The sequence below is a fragment of the Protomyctophum bolini genome, assembly GCF_963924005.1.
Source record: "Protomyctophum bolini genome assembly, chromosome: 11".
NCBI lineage: Eukaryota > Metazoa > Chordata > Actinopteri > Myctophiformes > Myctophidae > Protomyctophum > Protomyctophum bolini.
The window spans coordinates 17197298-17212657 of NC_137872.1; the positions used below are offsets into that span (position 1 = coordinate 17197298).

At 42.9% G+C, this 15360-nt stretch overlaps 1 protein-coding gene across 3 annotated transcripts in view; it reads right to left on the reverse strand.

Annotated features, from left to right (window-relative positions):
* ap2a1 (adaptor related protein complex 2 subunit alpha 1) overlaps window positions 1-13270 on the reverse strand; it is a 28719-nt gene extending 15449 nt beyond the window's left edge. For all 3 annotated transcript variants that reach the window (XM_080776909.1, XM_080776908.1, XM_080776910.1), the window contains exons 1-12: window positions 12861-13270; window positions 12239-12336; window positions 9898-10109; window positions 4835-5028; window positions 3775-3904; window positions 3258-3359; window positions 2590-2849; window positions 2010-2178; window positions 1196-1333; window positions 732-914; window positions 468-565; window positions 118-349 (exon numbers count right to left, since the gene is read on the reverse strand). In XM_080776909.1, the coding sequence (XP_080633035.1) occupies window positions 118-349; window positions 468-565; window positions 732-914; window positions 1196-1333; window positions 2010-2178; window positions 2590-2849; window positions 3258-3359; window positions 3775-3904; window positions 4835-5028; window positions 9898-10109; window positions 12239-12305 (1785 nt within the window). In that variant the 5' untranslated portion in view covers window positions 12306-12336; window positions 12861-13270. The remainder of the gene's footprint in view (window positions 1-117; window positions 350-467; window positions 566-731; window positions 915-1195; window positions 1334-2009; window positions 2179-2589; window positions 2850-3257; window positions 3360-3774; window positions 3905-4834; window positions 5029-9897; window positions 10110-12238; window positions 12337-12860) is intronic.
* Window positions 13271-15360: the final 2090 nt, after the last annotated feature.

Below are 15360 nucleotides of genomic sequence, written 5' to 3' on the forward strand. Positions count from 1 at the left end.
GCCTGATTTATACAGAAAATAGCAGGTCTATAAGCCCACAACAAGTCACGGTTGAGTCAGCGCACACAACCTAGTATAAAACAAGCATTAGATTGATTGTTGGTTGACTGAACTGACCAGGACGTCGGTGCTGGCAATGGAGGAGAGCTTGAGGTACTCGACGGCGCGCTGCTGCAGCTCCACGTCCGAGTTGCGGATCTGGCTGTCAGAGCGCAGCACCTCCTGGATGGTGGCCTTGGTCTCAGGGAACAGGTTGATGAACTTAATGTAGGCCGAGAGCAGCAGGGCCCGCGTGGGCACCGAACACAGGTGGAACTTAGAATGGAGCAGGTTGAACTGGACCAGGGGGCTGGAGGAGTGAAGGGCAGAGATAAGCATGGGGGGTGGGGGTGATGAGGATAAAAAGGAAGTACAACAGTACTACGGTCTTGCGATTTTCAACTTGTGATGGGGAGGTTCCGACATACCTAGAGCGCGGGTCGCCAGCGATGAGGTTGCCAAATTCTCCGAGGATGTAGCCTCCAACCTTCACCATGTTCTCATGACAGGCAGGGGCTTGCAAGGCCTGAAACAAAGACGTGGTGCCAAGTTAAATAATCAGTCACAGCCCTCGCCTCAGCCCCCATGAATCAAATAACCTTTTTATAACGGCCCCTCTGACCAGTATCCATCACACTGTGATGTTTCTAAACAGTTCGTAAACACTCTGTCCATCCATCCATCTGTCATACCTCAAACACAGTCTTGGCGGCGTAGCCCTGCACGTCGTCACGGTTGATGACTATCTGGATGACACGATACCAAACTTCCTCGCTGACATAGTCGCCGGCGATGCGGATCAGGTTGAGGATGGTGTCGACGTACCATGAGTAATCCACGGCGTACTTCTCTGCCAGGATAGCCACCTTCAGCACCTGTACAATAGCAATAAGGATTAGGAGACAAAGGGCATGGATTAGACATGGAGACTCTTTTCTGGTAATTTGGCACAAGGAAATATTCTAATCTCATGTATTGTGCGTTACGTTCTATTGTTCTTGCTTTCTTTATTATCATTTCTTCTTTATTTCAACTTTTTCCACAAGGTGGGTGAATTCTTCAGTCAAAGGTGCCACACACGTGCACAAGTGAAAGTCGATGGAAAGACATTTTAATTCACAATCAGGTTTCAGAAGTGCGCAAACCACATACACACCATCTCCTCTCTGATGGAGTAGTCGGCAGTCTCCAGGTAGCTGAGCATCTCGGCGACGATCTGCTTGGCGTTGCTACGGTCACACATGGCATAGAGCAGGTCCGCTGCTCTCTGACGCACACTCACATCTCTCTCAGTCTGTAGAGAGAGACCCATATGTCATAGAAACTCTCGCAGACACCAGACAATAGATACTATGATTATTCCTACCACATTTAAATATGACAAATATCAATGAAGAAAACTGTGAATCAGACAAATGTGTTCATCAATAAAATAATAACATCAATCACACATAACAGTTGTCCTCCAATCTATGAAACCTAAAACTCTGAATGTCTTGGCATCATGCTGACATTTTATCCATATATTGTACAACTCACTGAGATGATGAAAGACAGATAAAACATATCTTGGCCTGCCCTAAAGCCTTACTGAGGCTTTGTATGAATTAAAAATAAAAAACAAATTATTATTAAAGCCTGTATTATTATTATTTATGATGTTGGAACAAATCATTCATTCAAATGTCAGGCCAATCAGATTCTCGAGTGACAAATATACATTTATATTACATTGTTTCAGCAGTGTAAAGGAAATCATTCCAAAGAAATTGTCTATCTATCTACTGCTTCCTCTTCCAACCTGTACTCTTAACAAGTCTGATTTTTATCAAAGAAATGGAAATAGTTGAATTGTGCAACTATGAAAGTTTAGACAAAATATGATACAATCAAGACATCACAATTCCAAAAGATACTTGGTGTGTGTGCATGCATGTGTGTGTGCGTGCGTTTTCAGAGATGGGAGCAACCTTGAGGGCATTGATAACGGTCTCGATGTGCGTCTTGACAGCCTCATGGGAGAACTCAGAGCTGGCCAACGTGCACATGCTCTCCAGGGCCAAGTAGCGCAGGTTGGTCTCCCGATGCTGCAGGAACTGGCCCAGCTGGTTACAGGCCCGCACCAGCAGGTTAGGCTCACTGAGGACAAAAAAACAAGTGATGGAACTAGGTTTTCAATGTAATGCCGGGTTCCAGGACCCACAGGTGGCCATTCAAATGTCAGACAGGCGGCAGTCAGATCTCTGCAAGCGGATTCACGTTGAATCCGTTTGTGGGAATGTCCCGCATTATAAGCCTGCAAGCAAGCACCAATATAACATTTGCAATGTGATGACATAACATAGGATCCTCCAAGCATCCTCATTCAGTTCAGTTACTACAGAGTAATGCTTAATTAATATGCTTCGCTGCCAATCAGCTATTTCCGGCACCTGTGATTAGCCATTTTCGTCACCCACAGGCTTAAGAGCTAAGATTCTAGAGAGACTCATTAGAATGAATGGCTCTAAAGCGTGGAGTGAATATCATGTTTCGCTGAGCAGGCCCCACCTGTCGTAGTGGATGATGAGCGAGATGGCCTCAAACAGGATGGCGTTCTTTGCGTTGGAGTGCTGCACCTTCTTGGACTTGGGTGGCTCCTGGGCCTTGTTGAGGATGGTCTCCAGACACTCCACCAGGCGGCCCTTGACCGCGCCATCCTCCGGCGGTGGGTAGCACTGCAGCAGACGCAGCAGCTTGCAGGACAGCCACGGTGCCGGGACAAAGTAGTATGTGTAGTCCTGTAGGTCGGTGGAGGCTGACGACACAATCTGAGAAAGAGGAGATAGTATGGTTATCCTCAGAGTGAAGGCATCCCTTCTGTGAAGGGATGCCGTATTTTTCTCCACAATTCGAATTACGTCTCTTTGGAGTATGACATATCGTTGTGGATCAAAGACTTAACTCCACACACACACACACACACACACACACACAGTAGTAAAATGTTAAGACCCCAACCACCGGTATGCGGACCATGTACGCAAGAAGCCGTTTATGAATTGTACAAATATGCGCAGGCAATCTCGCATCACCAGGATTTTATAAACAGTGGAGACAAGTTAAGCTTGTCACATGTTCAAGGATTCGTCGTTGATGTCACACGGACGAATCCTTTGTGCCTTTATAGACAGCTTTGAGCATAATGCTATGGCATACATACATACACAGACACCCACCCTGCTTAACCGGGACACAGCCAGGGACACGCAGGTCTTGAACTCGTCTGGGTTCTTCGAGCTGAGACACGTGATGAGAGAGATAGCTGCTGTCACTACTCCCTGGAGAGAACAGACACAGAAAAACAAATAAAGAGAGACGAATAGAGAAAAGGGTCCAGATTAAGACACAAAGAGAAGCGTATTCCTCACAGGATAGCAACACAGCAGACACGGTTAACTGGTTAGTTGTTGAATCGATATGCTATTGGTTGACCACATTTTATTTAAAAAAACGATAACATTGTTTATCATTTTTTTCTGGCTCACTGACTGTCTGAAAGAAACTTTTCTCCAGTTGTGTTTATCCGTGTCTCATAACTCTCTATCATCATAAGGCTTTGTCCATGACAGTCTTCTGAGCCACACTGTAACAGGCAGCATCACTCTGCCTTTAGCTACAAAGTTACTGAGGACCCCAGGTGGTATAAAGAGGAACAGCATAACAGAGGAAATCATTGCAGGGCCTTGGTCTCACCATGTGCTGGTCGTTGAGGAGGTGCACAACGCGGGACGTCCACTCGCCCATCAGCACCAGGTCAGGGGAGGTCTTGTACAACCGCAGCAGACACAGGGCTGCAGACTGTTTCACACTGTCCATGGTGTCACTGTGGGCCAGTACGTTCATACACATGAGCTGGCTACACAAGCCTCAAAAACGCCCTTTTTATGAGGACAAAAGCCGCATGCGTTGACACTAAGGTTACCCACCAGCCCCTGGCAGGCAAATAAAACTTTAGGGCAGGTGGAGTTTGCTTTCAGGTTGCCCAACCGGTCAAGTGCTTGTTTGAGAGGGGATGCAACCGTCTATAAACAGGAGATATCTGTTTAAACACCTGAACATGGCCAGATCGCTGTCTTCTGGTCTGTGGAATGTAAAATAAGAGCACTGTTTACCTACAATGTGCTATTTTCACTGTTGCTGCACTTAACATAAAATAACAAATATGAACCCGTAGTCATATTCATAGATGTAAAAGAAAATGGAGGCATTACACTTTTATTGCACAGCCCCAGAAGGTTAAACAAAAATGTTAAATTGAACAGTCACATTTTACGTATCATTTTATAATTTACTTTTTGGGCAAGTGGGCATGACTTATACATGACTTGTACTGGCCAGACGGGCAAGTGCCTGTGAGACCTTAGTGTCAACCCCTTACTGACCTACTAATCTACAAGCTCGTAGACATATTTTCATTATTTTTGGTGAGCGACACCATTGTATGATTACGATTATTATCTACAGTATAAATTAATCTATGTGTGTGTATCTGTACTAGTGGGTACTGCATTAGTTAAGCAAAAAAACCTACACTATTCTGTTTGAATGGACTATGCTGAATGCCTGTGAGTTAAGTCTCTTGACATGCTCTGTGAAGGTCTTGTAAGGTATGTGAAATGCGAAAGCGAAGACATTCCAATGCCTTCACCTCCCCAACATCGTGTCCCTATGCATCCCACTCACATGTAGCAATATGTCTGTTTTACACAACCACCTCTATCTGAATTCTCACCACCCGGCACCCGTGCCTTACCCGGCGACCAGGATGCGGGGTATCTCTCCGGCAAAGGCCTCGGCCATTTCGCGACTGCCCACGTTGGCAATGCAGTGCAGGGCCAGGCACATGAAGGTGGGATTGCGGCTGGACAGGTCATTCTTGATGGCGTTGTTGATGAGACGGATCAGCTCACTGTTGCTGTTGACCAGCACAGAGATGAACAGGTAGCCCTGCAGGGGGGGGGAAGAGCATGATAGGGCAGAGGGAAGCAAGTGATAAGAGAAATGGAGAGGGAGGAAGCCATGGAGATGGATGAAGGAGCGAGGGTGCAGGAGTTTGTTGGTCGTATAATAGGTGGAGAGGTCACGGAAGCAAGGAGATAAGAAATATCCCCCAGAAAGCAAAGTTGGAGAAGACAGAATGGACAGGAAATTGGGCATAAACAGGTGAAGCAAAATAAAGCCCACGGCAAGATGGATGAGAGAGCAAGAGAATATGAAAAGAAAGGGGAGGGGTTCACCAACAGGAAGAGGAAAGGGATGAAAGAGTTAGACAAACAGATGAGGCAATGTGAGGTCATGCAGAATGGATACAGAGAGAGAATAAAAGTGTGTGTGTGGGGGGTGGGGGGGCATGAGGAAATGGGGAATGTGAACAAGAGGAAAGGGAGAGATGGGGCAAGAGAGAGAGAGAATTAGAGTGTGTTGACAGTGTGTTGACGTTTGACAGTGCTGGTCTTCAGTGTTTGTCGTGTGCTGAGTCAGACAGCTGGACAGAGCAACAAGCGGCATGCTATTTCACCTCTGATCACACTAACAGTGAAGGAACCACAGAAAAAACAAACCACCCAGCTTTAACTTACACTTCACAGTACTTCTCCGAGAACCTTGATAAACATGAAACGTGGAGCTTTTGCAAAATGTTTGAAAAGCTAGCAGTTAAGTGAAGTAAACTTATTGTTTTTACACATGTATAATTGTATATATATATTGTTGTTTGCATGTCTGGCCTCGTGGGGAAGATGGTGGGTGGATGGGGAGGGGTAAATATAAAAACAAGGGGTTGTACCATCTCTTTACCCCACCCCCTTAGATAGCAATTCTGTAGACTTAGATAGCATTTGATACAGACTTATAGCATGTTATGTAAACAGCATAAGTGCATTGTATGTAGTCATAGCACGTCATAGTACATAATGTATATCATAGTAGTATAGATGTATAGCTTATATGTATAGTTTCATTATAGATATTCCACTGTTACTTTCTTAGCTTACGCATGTTTCATGATAAATGTTTTTATGTGATGTATTCCCCATGCTTTTTGTTCTTGCTTAATGTAAGTCGCTCTGGATTAAGAGCGTCTGCTAAATGCCTAAATTGTAAATTGTCTGTAAAATTGCATGCATACATTGTCTCCGCATACCCAATTTAATTTAAAAGATACTTCCAACCTCAAATGCCAGGCGTTGAGAAATAGTAGACTGCATCTCCACAGTCAGCACGGACTGCAGAGCAGGCTCTCAAAACAAAATGCAGCACCAAGTTTAGGTAAAGATACTACAGCGAAAATAGTTTAAGTCGGCGAAAAGTATGTTTTCGCCGACAAATATGTTTTCTTTAAACATAGAAACACCTGGAAGAATCCGTTACCATTTCCTCCTCAGCGCTCCTACTGTCTGTTTCAACACAATTCTCCTCAGCTTTCCTACAGTCTCTCCTACACCATCTCCCTCTCAAATTTCCTCTCGTCCATGTCTCTTTCAGCATTACTACTGTCAATCTCACCAACCAACAATGTCTTCCTTTCGGCATTCCTACCGTCTGTATCCTACACACAGTCTGTTTGTCTCACTCTCAGTTTTCCTAGTCTCGGTTAACACAAATCCAATATAGTAGTAATATTTGTAGTAGCTGAATGATTGTGCATGTGCATCTAACGTTTATTATTATTATTATGGATTACAATACTCCCAGCGCTTGAAATGCAGTGGTCGATAACGATATCTCTATATCAATACCATTTGTCTGTCTGTCTGTCTGTCCGTTTAAGCACGGAATGTGCTCAGCTGATTGGCTGAGCACGGAATTTGATGTATGTTGTATCTCACTTCACACAAGTTTTTTACGTCGAACAAGGCATTCATTCTCTTTTCCTGGGCAAACAATGTTATCGTTTCTTTCTTTTTTTGAGGGGCACTAGCCCCTCCTATGTCCAGCTTTTGGTGTGTGTCCACAAACATTAAATTCCCATTGACAATGAATGGGCAATTTTACGTCATAGTGTCTGAGCAAATAGACATAGTGTCTATTTATAACGTCATGATGATGTACGAATCAGTACGATGATGATGATAAGAGCACCCCTTACTTCACATGGGTGTGACTTTTTACAAAAACAAGACTACTTTTGTATAAAACCTGAGAACACAGTTCGCTGGTTTCTGCCTGACAGCAACAATATGCTGCGTTGCTCGTCAGAAATAGCAAATCTGCAAGCTCACAAAGTGACACATCCATGACACGTTCTGAGATTGCAGAGTGGCTATTCTTGGCTTCGGACAAGTCAGCCCATGAATGCCAATGTCTAAAGCCCAAACCACACCAATGGGTCGAGACTCGAGACCCAACAAAATGGTTTAGCGTTTGTCCCCGCGGTGTGATATGTCCTGTTGCACTTCTGCGCATGTCGACGCAAGTGATTCAATTTGTTCAATTCAATGGTTGGTTGCAACTACATGCGTCTACTCTCAACCGTTAGGATGCAAAGAGTTGCATGGCGACCCATCATTGGTGTGGTTTGAACTAAACCTATATTTCACCCGCTATCAATAATGCTTTGTTTGGAGTAGTCGTATGAAAGAACTGTCTTATCTGACAGAGTATTTATCACAGCAAAACCCCCCCTTAATTTACCTCAAGAGTTTACAATATTACCTAGATGGACCCGGTCCATTTTGGTTCAATTTTTAGTACCATCAAGCTTATAGAGGTGCCATTTCCGTGGAATGATCACCTATTATTATGACATACCCAGAAAAGGGAGGCTTGGGTTCAAGTGGTTAAATGAATAGTAAGTTGTGGTTGTGGGAATCAAACATGATTGAATTGTGTATCCTCAGCTGGTGTGGCGGCCTGGGCGGTCTGTACTGCAACCACTTGGGTTTTGAACACTGTTCTGCTTCCTCAACATTTCCTCTCTTCCTGTCACAAATTGTCTGGCAGCTACAGAATGGAAATAAAGTAGCCACAGCAGCTAATGCCAAGTGCACACTTTTACTGTCCAACACTGCACATCTAACGAACTAATGATCTAATGATCGTCTTTTAAAAATCGTTGAGAGATCACACAGCAAGTCATTTACGAAGGACAGAGAATTATAGCAAGGTTGCAGATCACAGGATATTCAAAGTATTTTCAAGAGCTCGAGTTGTATCAAGTTGCCACAGCAACAGTGTGCCAGGTAGGTGCTACGGAGACGTTTATATTCAGCACAAACTGAGATCTTGTTCCACATTTTATCCCCATCATGATAAATGCCTGACGCTACGTTTATGTTTAAATGACAGTCCTTCTGCAGACAGATTTACAAACTCTCTTCTTGATATATAGTCCAGGGACAAAACTCCTGTAGTGTACATTAGGCATTAGGTGCATGCATGTTCTACTTTCAAATACAGCACACTCAACTTTATCAAACTCTTGCATGTGGGGTTTTGACTGCTCACCTCGCTATATAAGCTTATAAAGAATTACTGAAAAGATCAATAATCTCAGAATTTTACTCTAAAGACACTAGACAGAGCTAACTATGAAAGAAAGGAGGTAGGCTAAAACGTGTCATAACTTCAGAATATAAAATTAGGGATAACCCTTTGTTTAGTAAGTAAAACATTGTTATTAGAAAGTGTTGGTTTTGCTCTGTAATAATTATTGTACTTTATGTCCATAGTCCTGAGATTCAGTATAAATCCTGAGATTCAGTATAACAACCCGTTATGTTACTAAGCTCAAGTTCAATGGGTTTGCTGAGTTCCCATTTCCCCAACTATAAAGTTGTTTCTTACATCATGGGAATGAGACCATTTTCAGGTGATCTGTACTATTAGTCTATTACTCAAAATAATAATTTGAAGGAAGGAGAAAAGAACGTTAGGCTTTGAACTAATCTGTAGTTTATTCCTCAAATCCTCATGATTTTACCGTATGTTATGCAATAATCTTCAGTGACAAGGCCTGTGGTACTACCATGTCTGACTAAGCCCTTTAAGAACTAGACACTGGTCTGCTCTATGAGTTTCACACTCATGTGGTGGCACAAGAATAATGGACAATTGAACAATGGAAAATGCCAAACACAGCATTGTTGCTGACTTCATACCAGGCACCAATAACATAATACATCAACTGAGATATTGTTGATTGAATTTCCTCGGTTTATCCAGAACTTTAAATGGAACAACTGGCAGAATTTACACAGTTGAAAATGGCAAGTGAACAACATTCAGTGTACATTTCTTGAGAGGAAGAATGGAAGACTCATATTACTGCCATTACTAAAACAGCTCAAGGCTGGAAAGGGCATAATGTGCTGAGATGCACAATAAGGTCAACCTTTGATCTAAATTTCCTTTATATGCCCAACCTCAATTTCATACTGTAATATACAGCAATACATCATCAAACTAGTTCTAGAAGGGTGGGCGCTTCCTAGCAATCAGGACAGCCAGGTCAATGATCTCTAGTTCTGTCAACAGACAGTTGTGACCCTTGAATTAGGTTGAATTAGGTTAAAGGGGAATTCCACTCATTTTCAACATTTTACTATGTCATTAATATACTGTACCTTAGAGCTGTTGTGTGGAAATAAATAATTGTTTCCTAGAACTGGAAAGGTATAATGACAGTAAAATGTTTGGTATTCCCCTTTAAAGAGAAATTGCATGAGCAGAACTTGTATACTATTCACAGAATGAGCACTGGTTTTGGACAATGAACATGAGAGGGATAAATAAGAGTTGAAGTTTCTATCTCTTTCTTTATCTCTCTCACACACACACACACACACACACACACACACACACACACACACGACTTACTATTTGTTTCTCTGTGTACTTATTGGAGCTGAGCAGGTTGACAGCTTCCATGTGTCCAAAGTCAATGTCATGTCCCAGCAGGAAAATGAAAAGCAGTTTACAGACATACTTCTTCTTGCTGTAGCCATCAAGCGCCTTGTCCCCTTTGAACTTGGAGCGAATGTTGGCTAGCTCCTTATTAATCCTTTTGATCTCAGCTTCCTTGCTCTTACCTAGGAAGGAGGAAGAGAAACAAGGCACAGTCAGCGACTCAGCATGGCCATTTTTTTTGGTGATTCGAATAAAGAAGACTTGAACTTGAATAACAAAATTATGGCATGACCTTTAAGTATATTATTTAAATGAACATGAAAAGGCAAAGATTTATTATGAGGGGGAAAAAGACAACTTTAAAGAATGAATGACGAGAAAATATAAGGATAGTAAGCTGGGTTTAGTAGTGAGAAAGGGGAACAGAAACACAAGGCTAAAATAATGCTAAGTAAGTAGCAGGGATGGTTGTCTTGGGAAGCTGAGTGTTGTCATGACTAGTGAGCTACTGAATAGCTAACAGCAGCATGCATATGGCAAGAAAATGGAGAGATAGAACATAGAATGTTCCAGAAAGAGTAGACAGGTGAGTAGACAGGTACATTCTAAGTTGGTCAAACTAGGAACTGGGGCACAATCCATTACCCCTGAATGAGCACCATAGTGTAATCTACATCAGTGTCACTGTCAACAATGACAATAGCCACCAATAAACCTCAGTTGGGACAGTAGTAGCAGTAAGACTATGACAATCAAAACAAGAATCCGAGAACTGATCAATGAACACTGACTGTGACTCACTAATTTAACTATGGTTCTTCTGACTGTACTGCAGATTCAAAGAAGACAGCCTGACATCTAGCACCTGGCCAGAATATAGGCATTGAGATGTGCACACAATCTTCTCTGTGAACTGTACTGCAGATTTAACATACAAGATTATAAATTACAGATTGATTGATTGATTGAAATATTTATTAACAGTTTGCAGAATTACAGTACATTTCAAGCACAAACTCAATACAAAGACTGTTAACTGTGAGTGGACGACCCAATTAAGCATTACACTTGTTTACAAGAGGGTCCACCATGTTCAATTCATCAAAACATTTAGAGACGTACAAATAGACACTTCTATATAGTTAAAGAACAGAACAGGAATTCATCATAAAGGAAGCAAAAAGGGAAAAGAAACATATGCAGTGAAGGGGAAAGGGGGGGGGGGTTCAGATTTTGGGGGCCATTTTCGAATTGCAGCCATCCGTAGGACAGTAGTGGTCCAGAATCGTTACTATTGTCTTGCAAGGCCATTGCTGCTGGCACATAACTAGGGTATGTAAAAACTGGGATAATGATCACAATCAAGTCAACCCATTTAATTCTTTGGCACGTGGAAACTGCTGGCCGATCCAACAATTTAAATCTGGGCCTGTAATTATGGAAGTATATACTGTATAACTTCAATTTTTTGTGAAAATGACAAAACAAAACAGGTGCAAAACTCGCAGCACTAAGATTTGCACTGTCAGGGTTGACAAGACAGGCTGGTCCAAGGCTGAAAGTAAAGTGGTTTAATTAGAAGATGTAGTGAAGTGAGTAGGTAATGGGAAATTGATGGTGTAGAATAGATGATCCACAGTGTCAAATTACAGTGCACTATCGTCCTGTATCGTTAGGGTTACTATGAAGTGTGGTTTTGTGTGTGGTAAAGTCAGAGAACATAGAAGACAGTGGTTTCATTATTTCTTCCCGACTATATTGGGGCTGTGTTGGTACCGTTTCATGGTCAGGTCAAAGTCATGTATGGTACACTTTTGTCAACCATGAGCTCTGCTATACATCTGAGAATACATGTGCATGTAAAGGCGGACTGCTTATAACACATAAACTGTATGCTACTCATCTTGTTTTTGTGGTACCTGGACATTTTTGATAGGTGTAGCGTTGTTTAATACTCAAGATCATGACCTTAGTGCCACCAATTATGCGACAGCCTGATAAGAATATAATCTAGGAAAACAGAAGGACACGCTTTACTACCCGTTACTTCTTACTACAGCAGAAGAAAGATAGTAATCCTTGGCTTAACTGGCACGTTACTGGATAGTGGTTAGGCACTCAAGTGGCCAACTAGTCACCACACAAAAACACGACCCATTGAGGGACGGTATATAGTATGTAGCAAATGGGAAACAGCAAAATGACCCCAGCCCCAGGTGACATTTTTAACAAGATGAACAGAACCAATATCAACGTCAGGAGCAAGAACAGCCTGGCATGTGGAAATGCATAACACAACAAGGTTACTTACAGTTTCTTATGTCCGAAATGAACACCGCTAATCCGCGCATTCCATCTCCCTTCGACACAGCCGGCATTTTCGCAGCTTTCTGTCCTCACTCCTCCGGCCTTTAACCCAACAACACAAATACAAAATGAATTGATGTTGGGTCACGGTCAGGTTTTTACATACTGGACTTAACGTGGAAGAAGCTACAGCTAACGTCAACCAAACACGGGCTTATTATTGAGCCATGGTGGCAGTATAGCACCACGGCGTCGCCTGCCGAATAGAAACTATCTAAGCGAAGCGCCGTAGTAGCTCTTGTCGGCGAGCGACACAGTCGTCGTACTACGGAATGTGATGAAGGATTAGCTTATCTAGAAGCCCGCTAATTAAGTCGTAAAGCTAACCACTTAGCAGCCCCGCCGTTTGCTACAACTTTATAATTAGCTATTAACAGGCTCAGTGTGAATGCTAACTTGACTAGCATCTATATATATTATCTAGCTGCCACTGCCAGATTAATCAAGCTGTTCAGCGGATCCGCTAGCAAGCGGGGAGCTAAAAAGCTAAAGCTACAGCGGAGCTATTTCATTCAATCCTTCCGCTTCTCCCGTGTGTTCCGCTGGCCGCGGGACAGCGACAGTACCTGGACTGGAGCAACGCTTGTCGGACGTCAAACCGGGGGTCGCCGCGGGGATGTTTCACAGGAGACCTCGGTCAGATAATCCACCCGGTGGGAAATCAAAATAAAGACCCTGGAAAACGACACAACTTATCTTCTTGGAGAGAGTCACGCACGGCCAGGACTAGCTAAACAGCTAGCTTCTAGCTGGCTAGCGATATCATTCAAAATGATGTTAGTACATATCACCCACTTGACGGTGCACGTTAACCAGCCAGTAAAATGTATCGATTTCCATACAGCGATATTCTATTTGCATTCCAGTTATCTTTGACGGCTGGTTAAAAGAATGTGGTAAATAACCAGGCTGTCAATAATTGATGTCAATTCAATTGTAATTCACCAGTCCTCCTCTCCGTTTTGCCTGAACTGGGCTCGTGACAGCAGCACAAGCAGCGGCGTTGCGCTGAAATCGGTGACGCGTCGAAATAAGTGGCGCCAGCGGTCGCTGTAAAATTGTGGCCGCCGGCTGAGAGCTTGTCAGTCTGAGAATGCTTTTCATGTGTTTATGACTGGACTGTACAACCACCGAACATAAAGCACAGTCCTTTACACACGTGACTTGCTGTTGTCTCTCATTAGAACAACTCGAACAATTTCACTAATGTACCTATCTATGCATTTGCCGAGGATTACAGCGACCGCTGGTGTCACATGATTCGATACACAACCAATTTCTCTATAACCACTTGACTGGTCGACGCAGTTGCCCAGTCTCGCGCACACTCGCTTCCTTTTCGCCTGCCAGCTCCAAATATAACAATGCTGATTGGTTGAAACTTTTGATTGAGTTCGCATCGATCAGTGGAACTGTGGCAGTGCATCAATAAGCGTCATTTATTTATTTATTTATTTATATATATATATATAAATATTATTTATTTAGATCTCCACCAGGCTGGCTGCATGGGTTGCCTGCCTGGGCTGTGTCATGTATCCAGTGGTTTTGGGAGAGTAGCCCAGGAAGACACACACACACACACACACACACACACACACACACACACACACACACACACACACACACACACACACACACACACACACACACACACACAGGTGACAGGTGTCTTTGCTGCTTTTGTACAACACTGTCTGGAGGGATGTTGACATGTTGTAGCCCTACATTATGTCATGGGGAGAAACAATATGGTGGTATGGTTCTGCCAAAGCACACAGTGATCCGACTCATAGTTATAACTGCAAGGACATTGACAAGTTGAACCATAACAGGATATAGATAGGCATAGGCTATCAAAATAATAGTTATCAGACAGAGCCTACTATCTTACAAGCTAAATAACATGAATGTTATAGGGGGCACTATATAGGCTATAAGTACAATATGTGATGGTAAAACAATTATGTGGTAAAACAATATGTGATGGTACCACAGCACCTCTAAGCACCCTTACAGCAAGGCTCCAGGACTTCCCAAAACAAACTAGCCAGGCTACTACTTGGCCTCACTTCACTCCCCGAACCCACCTCACCCCTGCCCACTTTGACAGGCTGGAATGGCTTAGGGTTGACGACAGAGTACAGCATCACAAGATTCGCTACACCACCAAGATACCCATGCACCTGTCTAAATACTTCGAACGAAGTCCACACCCACAACACCAGAGGGAGTTCAACAAACCATGTGCAACCCAGATTCGACGCAAACAAGGGACTAAATTCATTTTGCTCCTATGCCACCAAAATATGGAACGCTCATAACAGTCATTAAGACATGGAAATCCGTTGACTCCTTCAAAACTGCTCTCAAAGGCCACCTACGGACGGCTGCATTTCGAAACTGGCCCCCGTAAAATCTGAATCCCCCACCTACCCCTTTCCCCCCTCACTGTATGTGGTTTTTTCCCCCTTTTTACCTCCTCTATGATGATTTCCTGTTTTTGGTATAGTGTATATTCGTACGTCTATGTTTTGATTAATTGAAAATGGTGGGCCCTGTTGTAAACAAGTGTAATGCTTTATGGTTTCATAGTTAACAGTTTTTGTATTGAGTTGTACTTGAAATGTACTGTAATTCTGCAAACTGGTAATAAATCAATCAATCAATCAAAAAGATAAAGCTTATAAGCAACTATAATAGCAATATAGTATAATTGCAGGTCAGCACTGGGAAGCATTCTTGAATACAGGCACAATGGTGGACTTTTTGAAGCATGTGTGGGGGACTGCATTGTATTGTATTATTCAATCAACACCAAATCTATCTTTAAGTTGACAATAAGTCATCGGCATAGGAATTCCCTGTGAGGCTGTGACCTTTAGATTGTTTGGGTGAAACCGTAATATATCCCACCAAAATGTATTGCTCAATCAAATACAGCTGACTGAAAACATTGAAATGGTCTGCACATTTCTAGCTCCTGGCTTTCACACAACCATTCTCAAACATTTGCATCCATCCATCCATCTTCAACCGCTTATCCGTAGTCGGGTCGATGGGGCA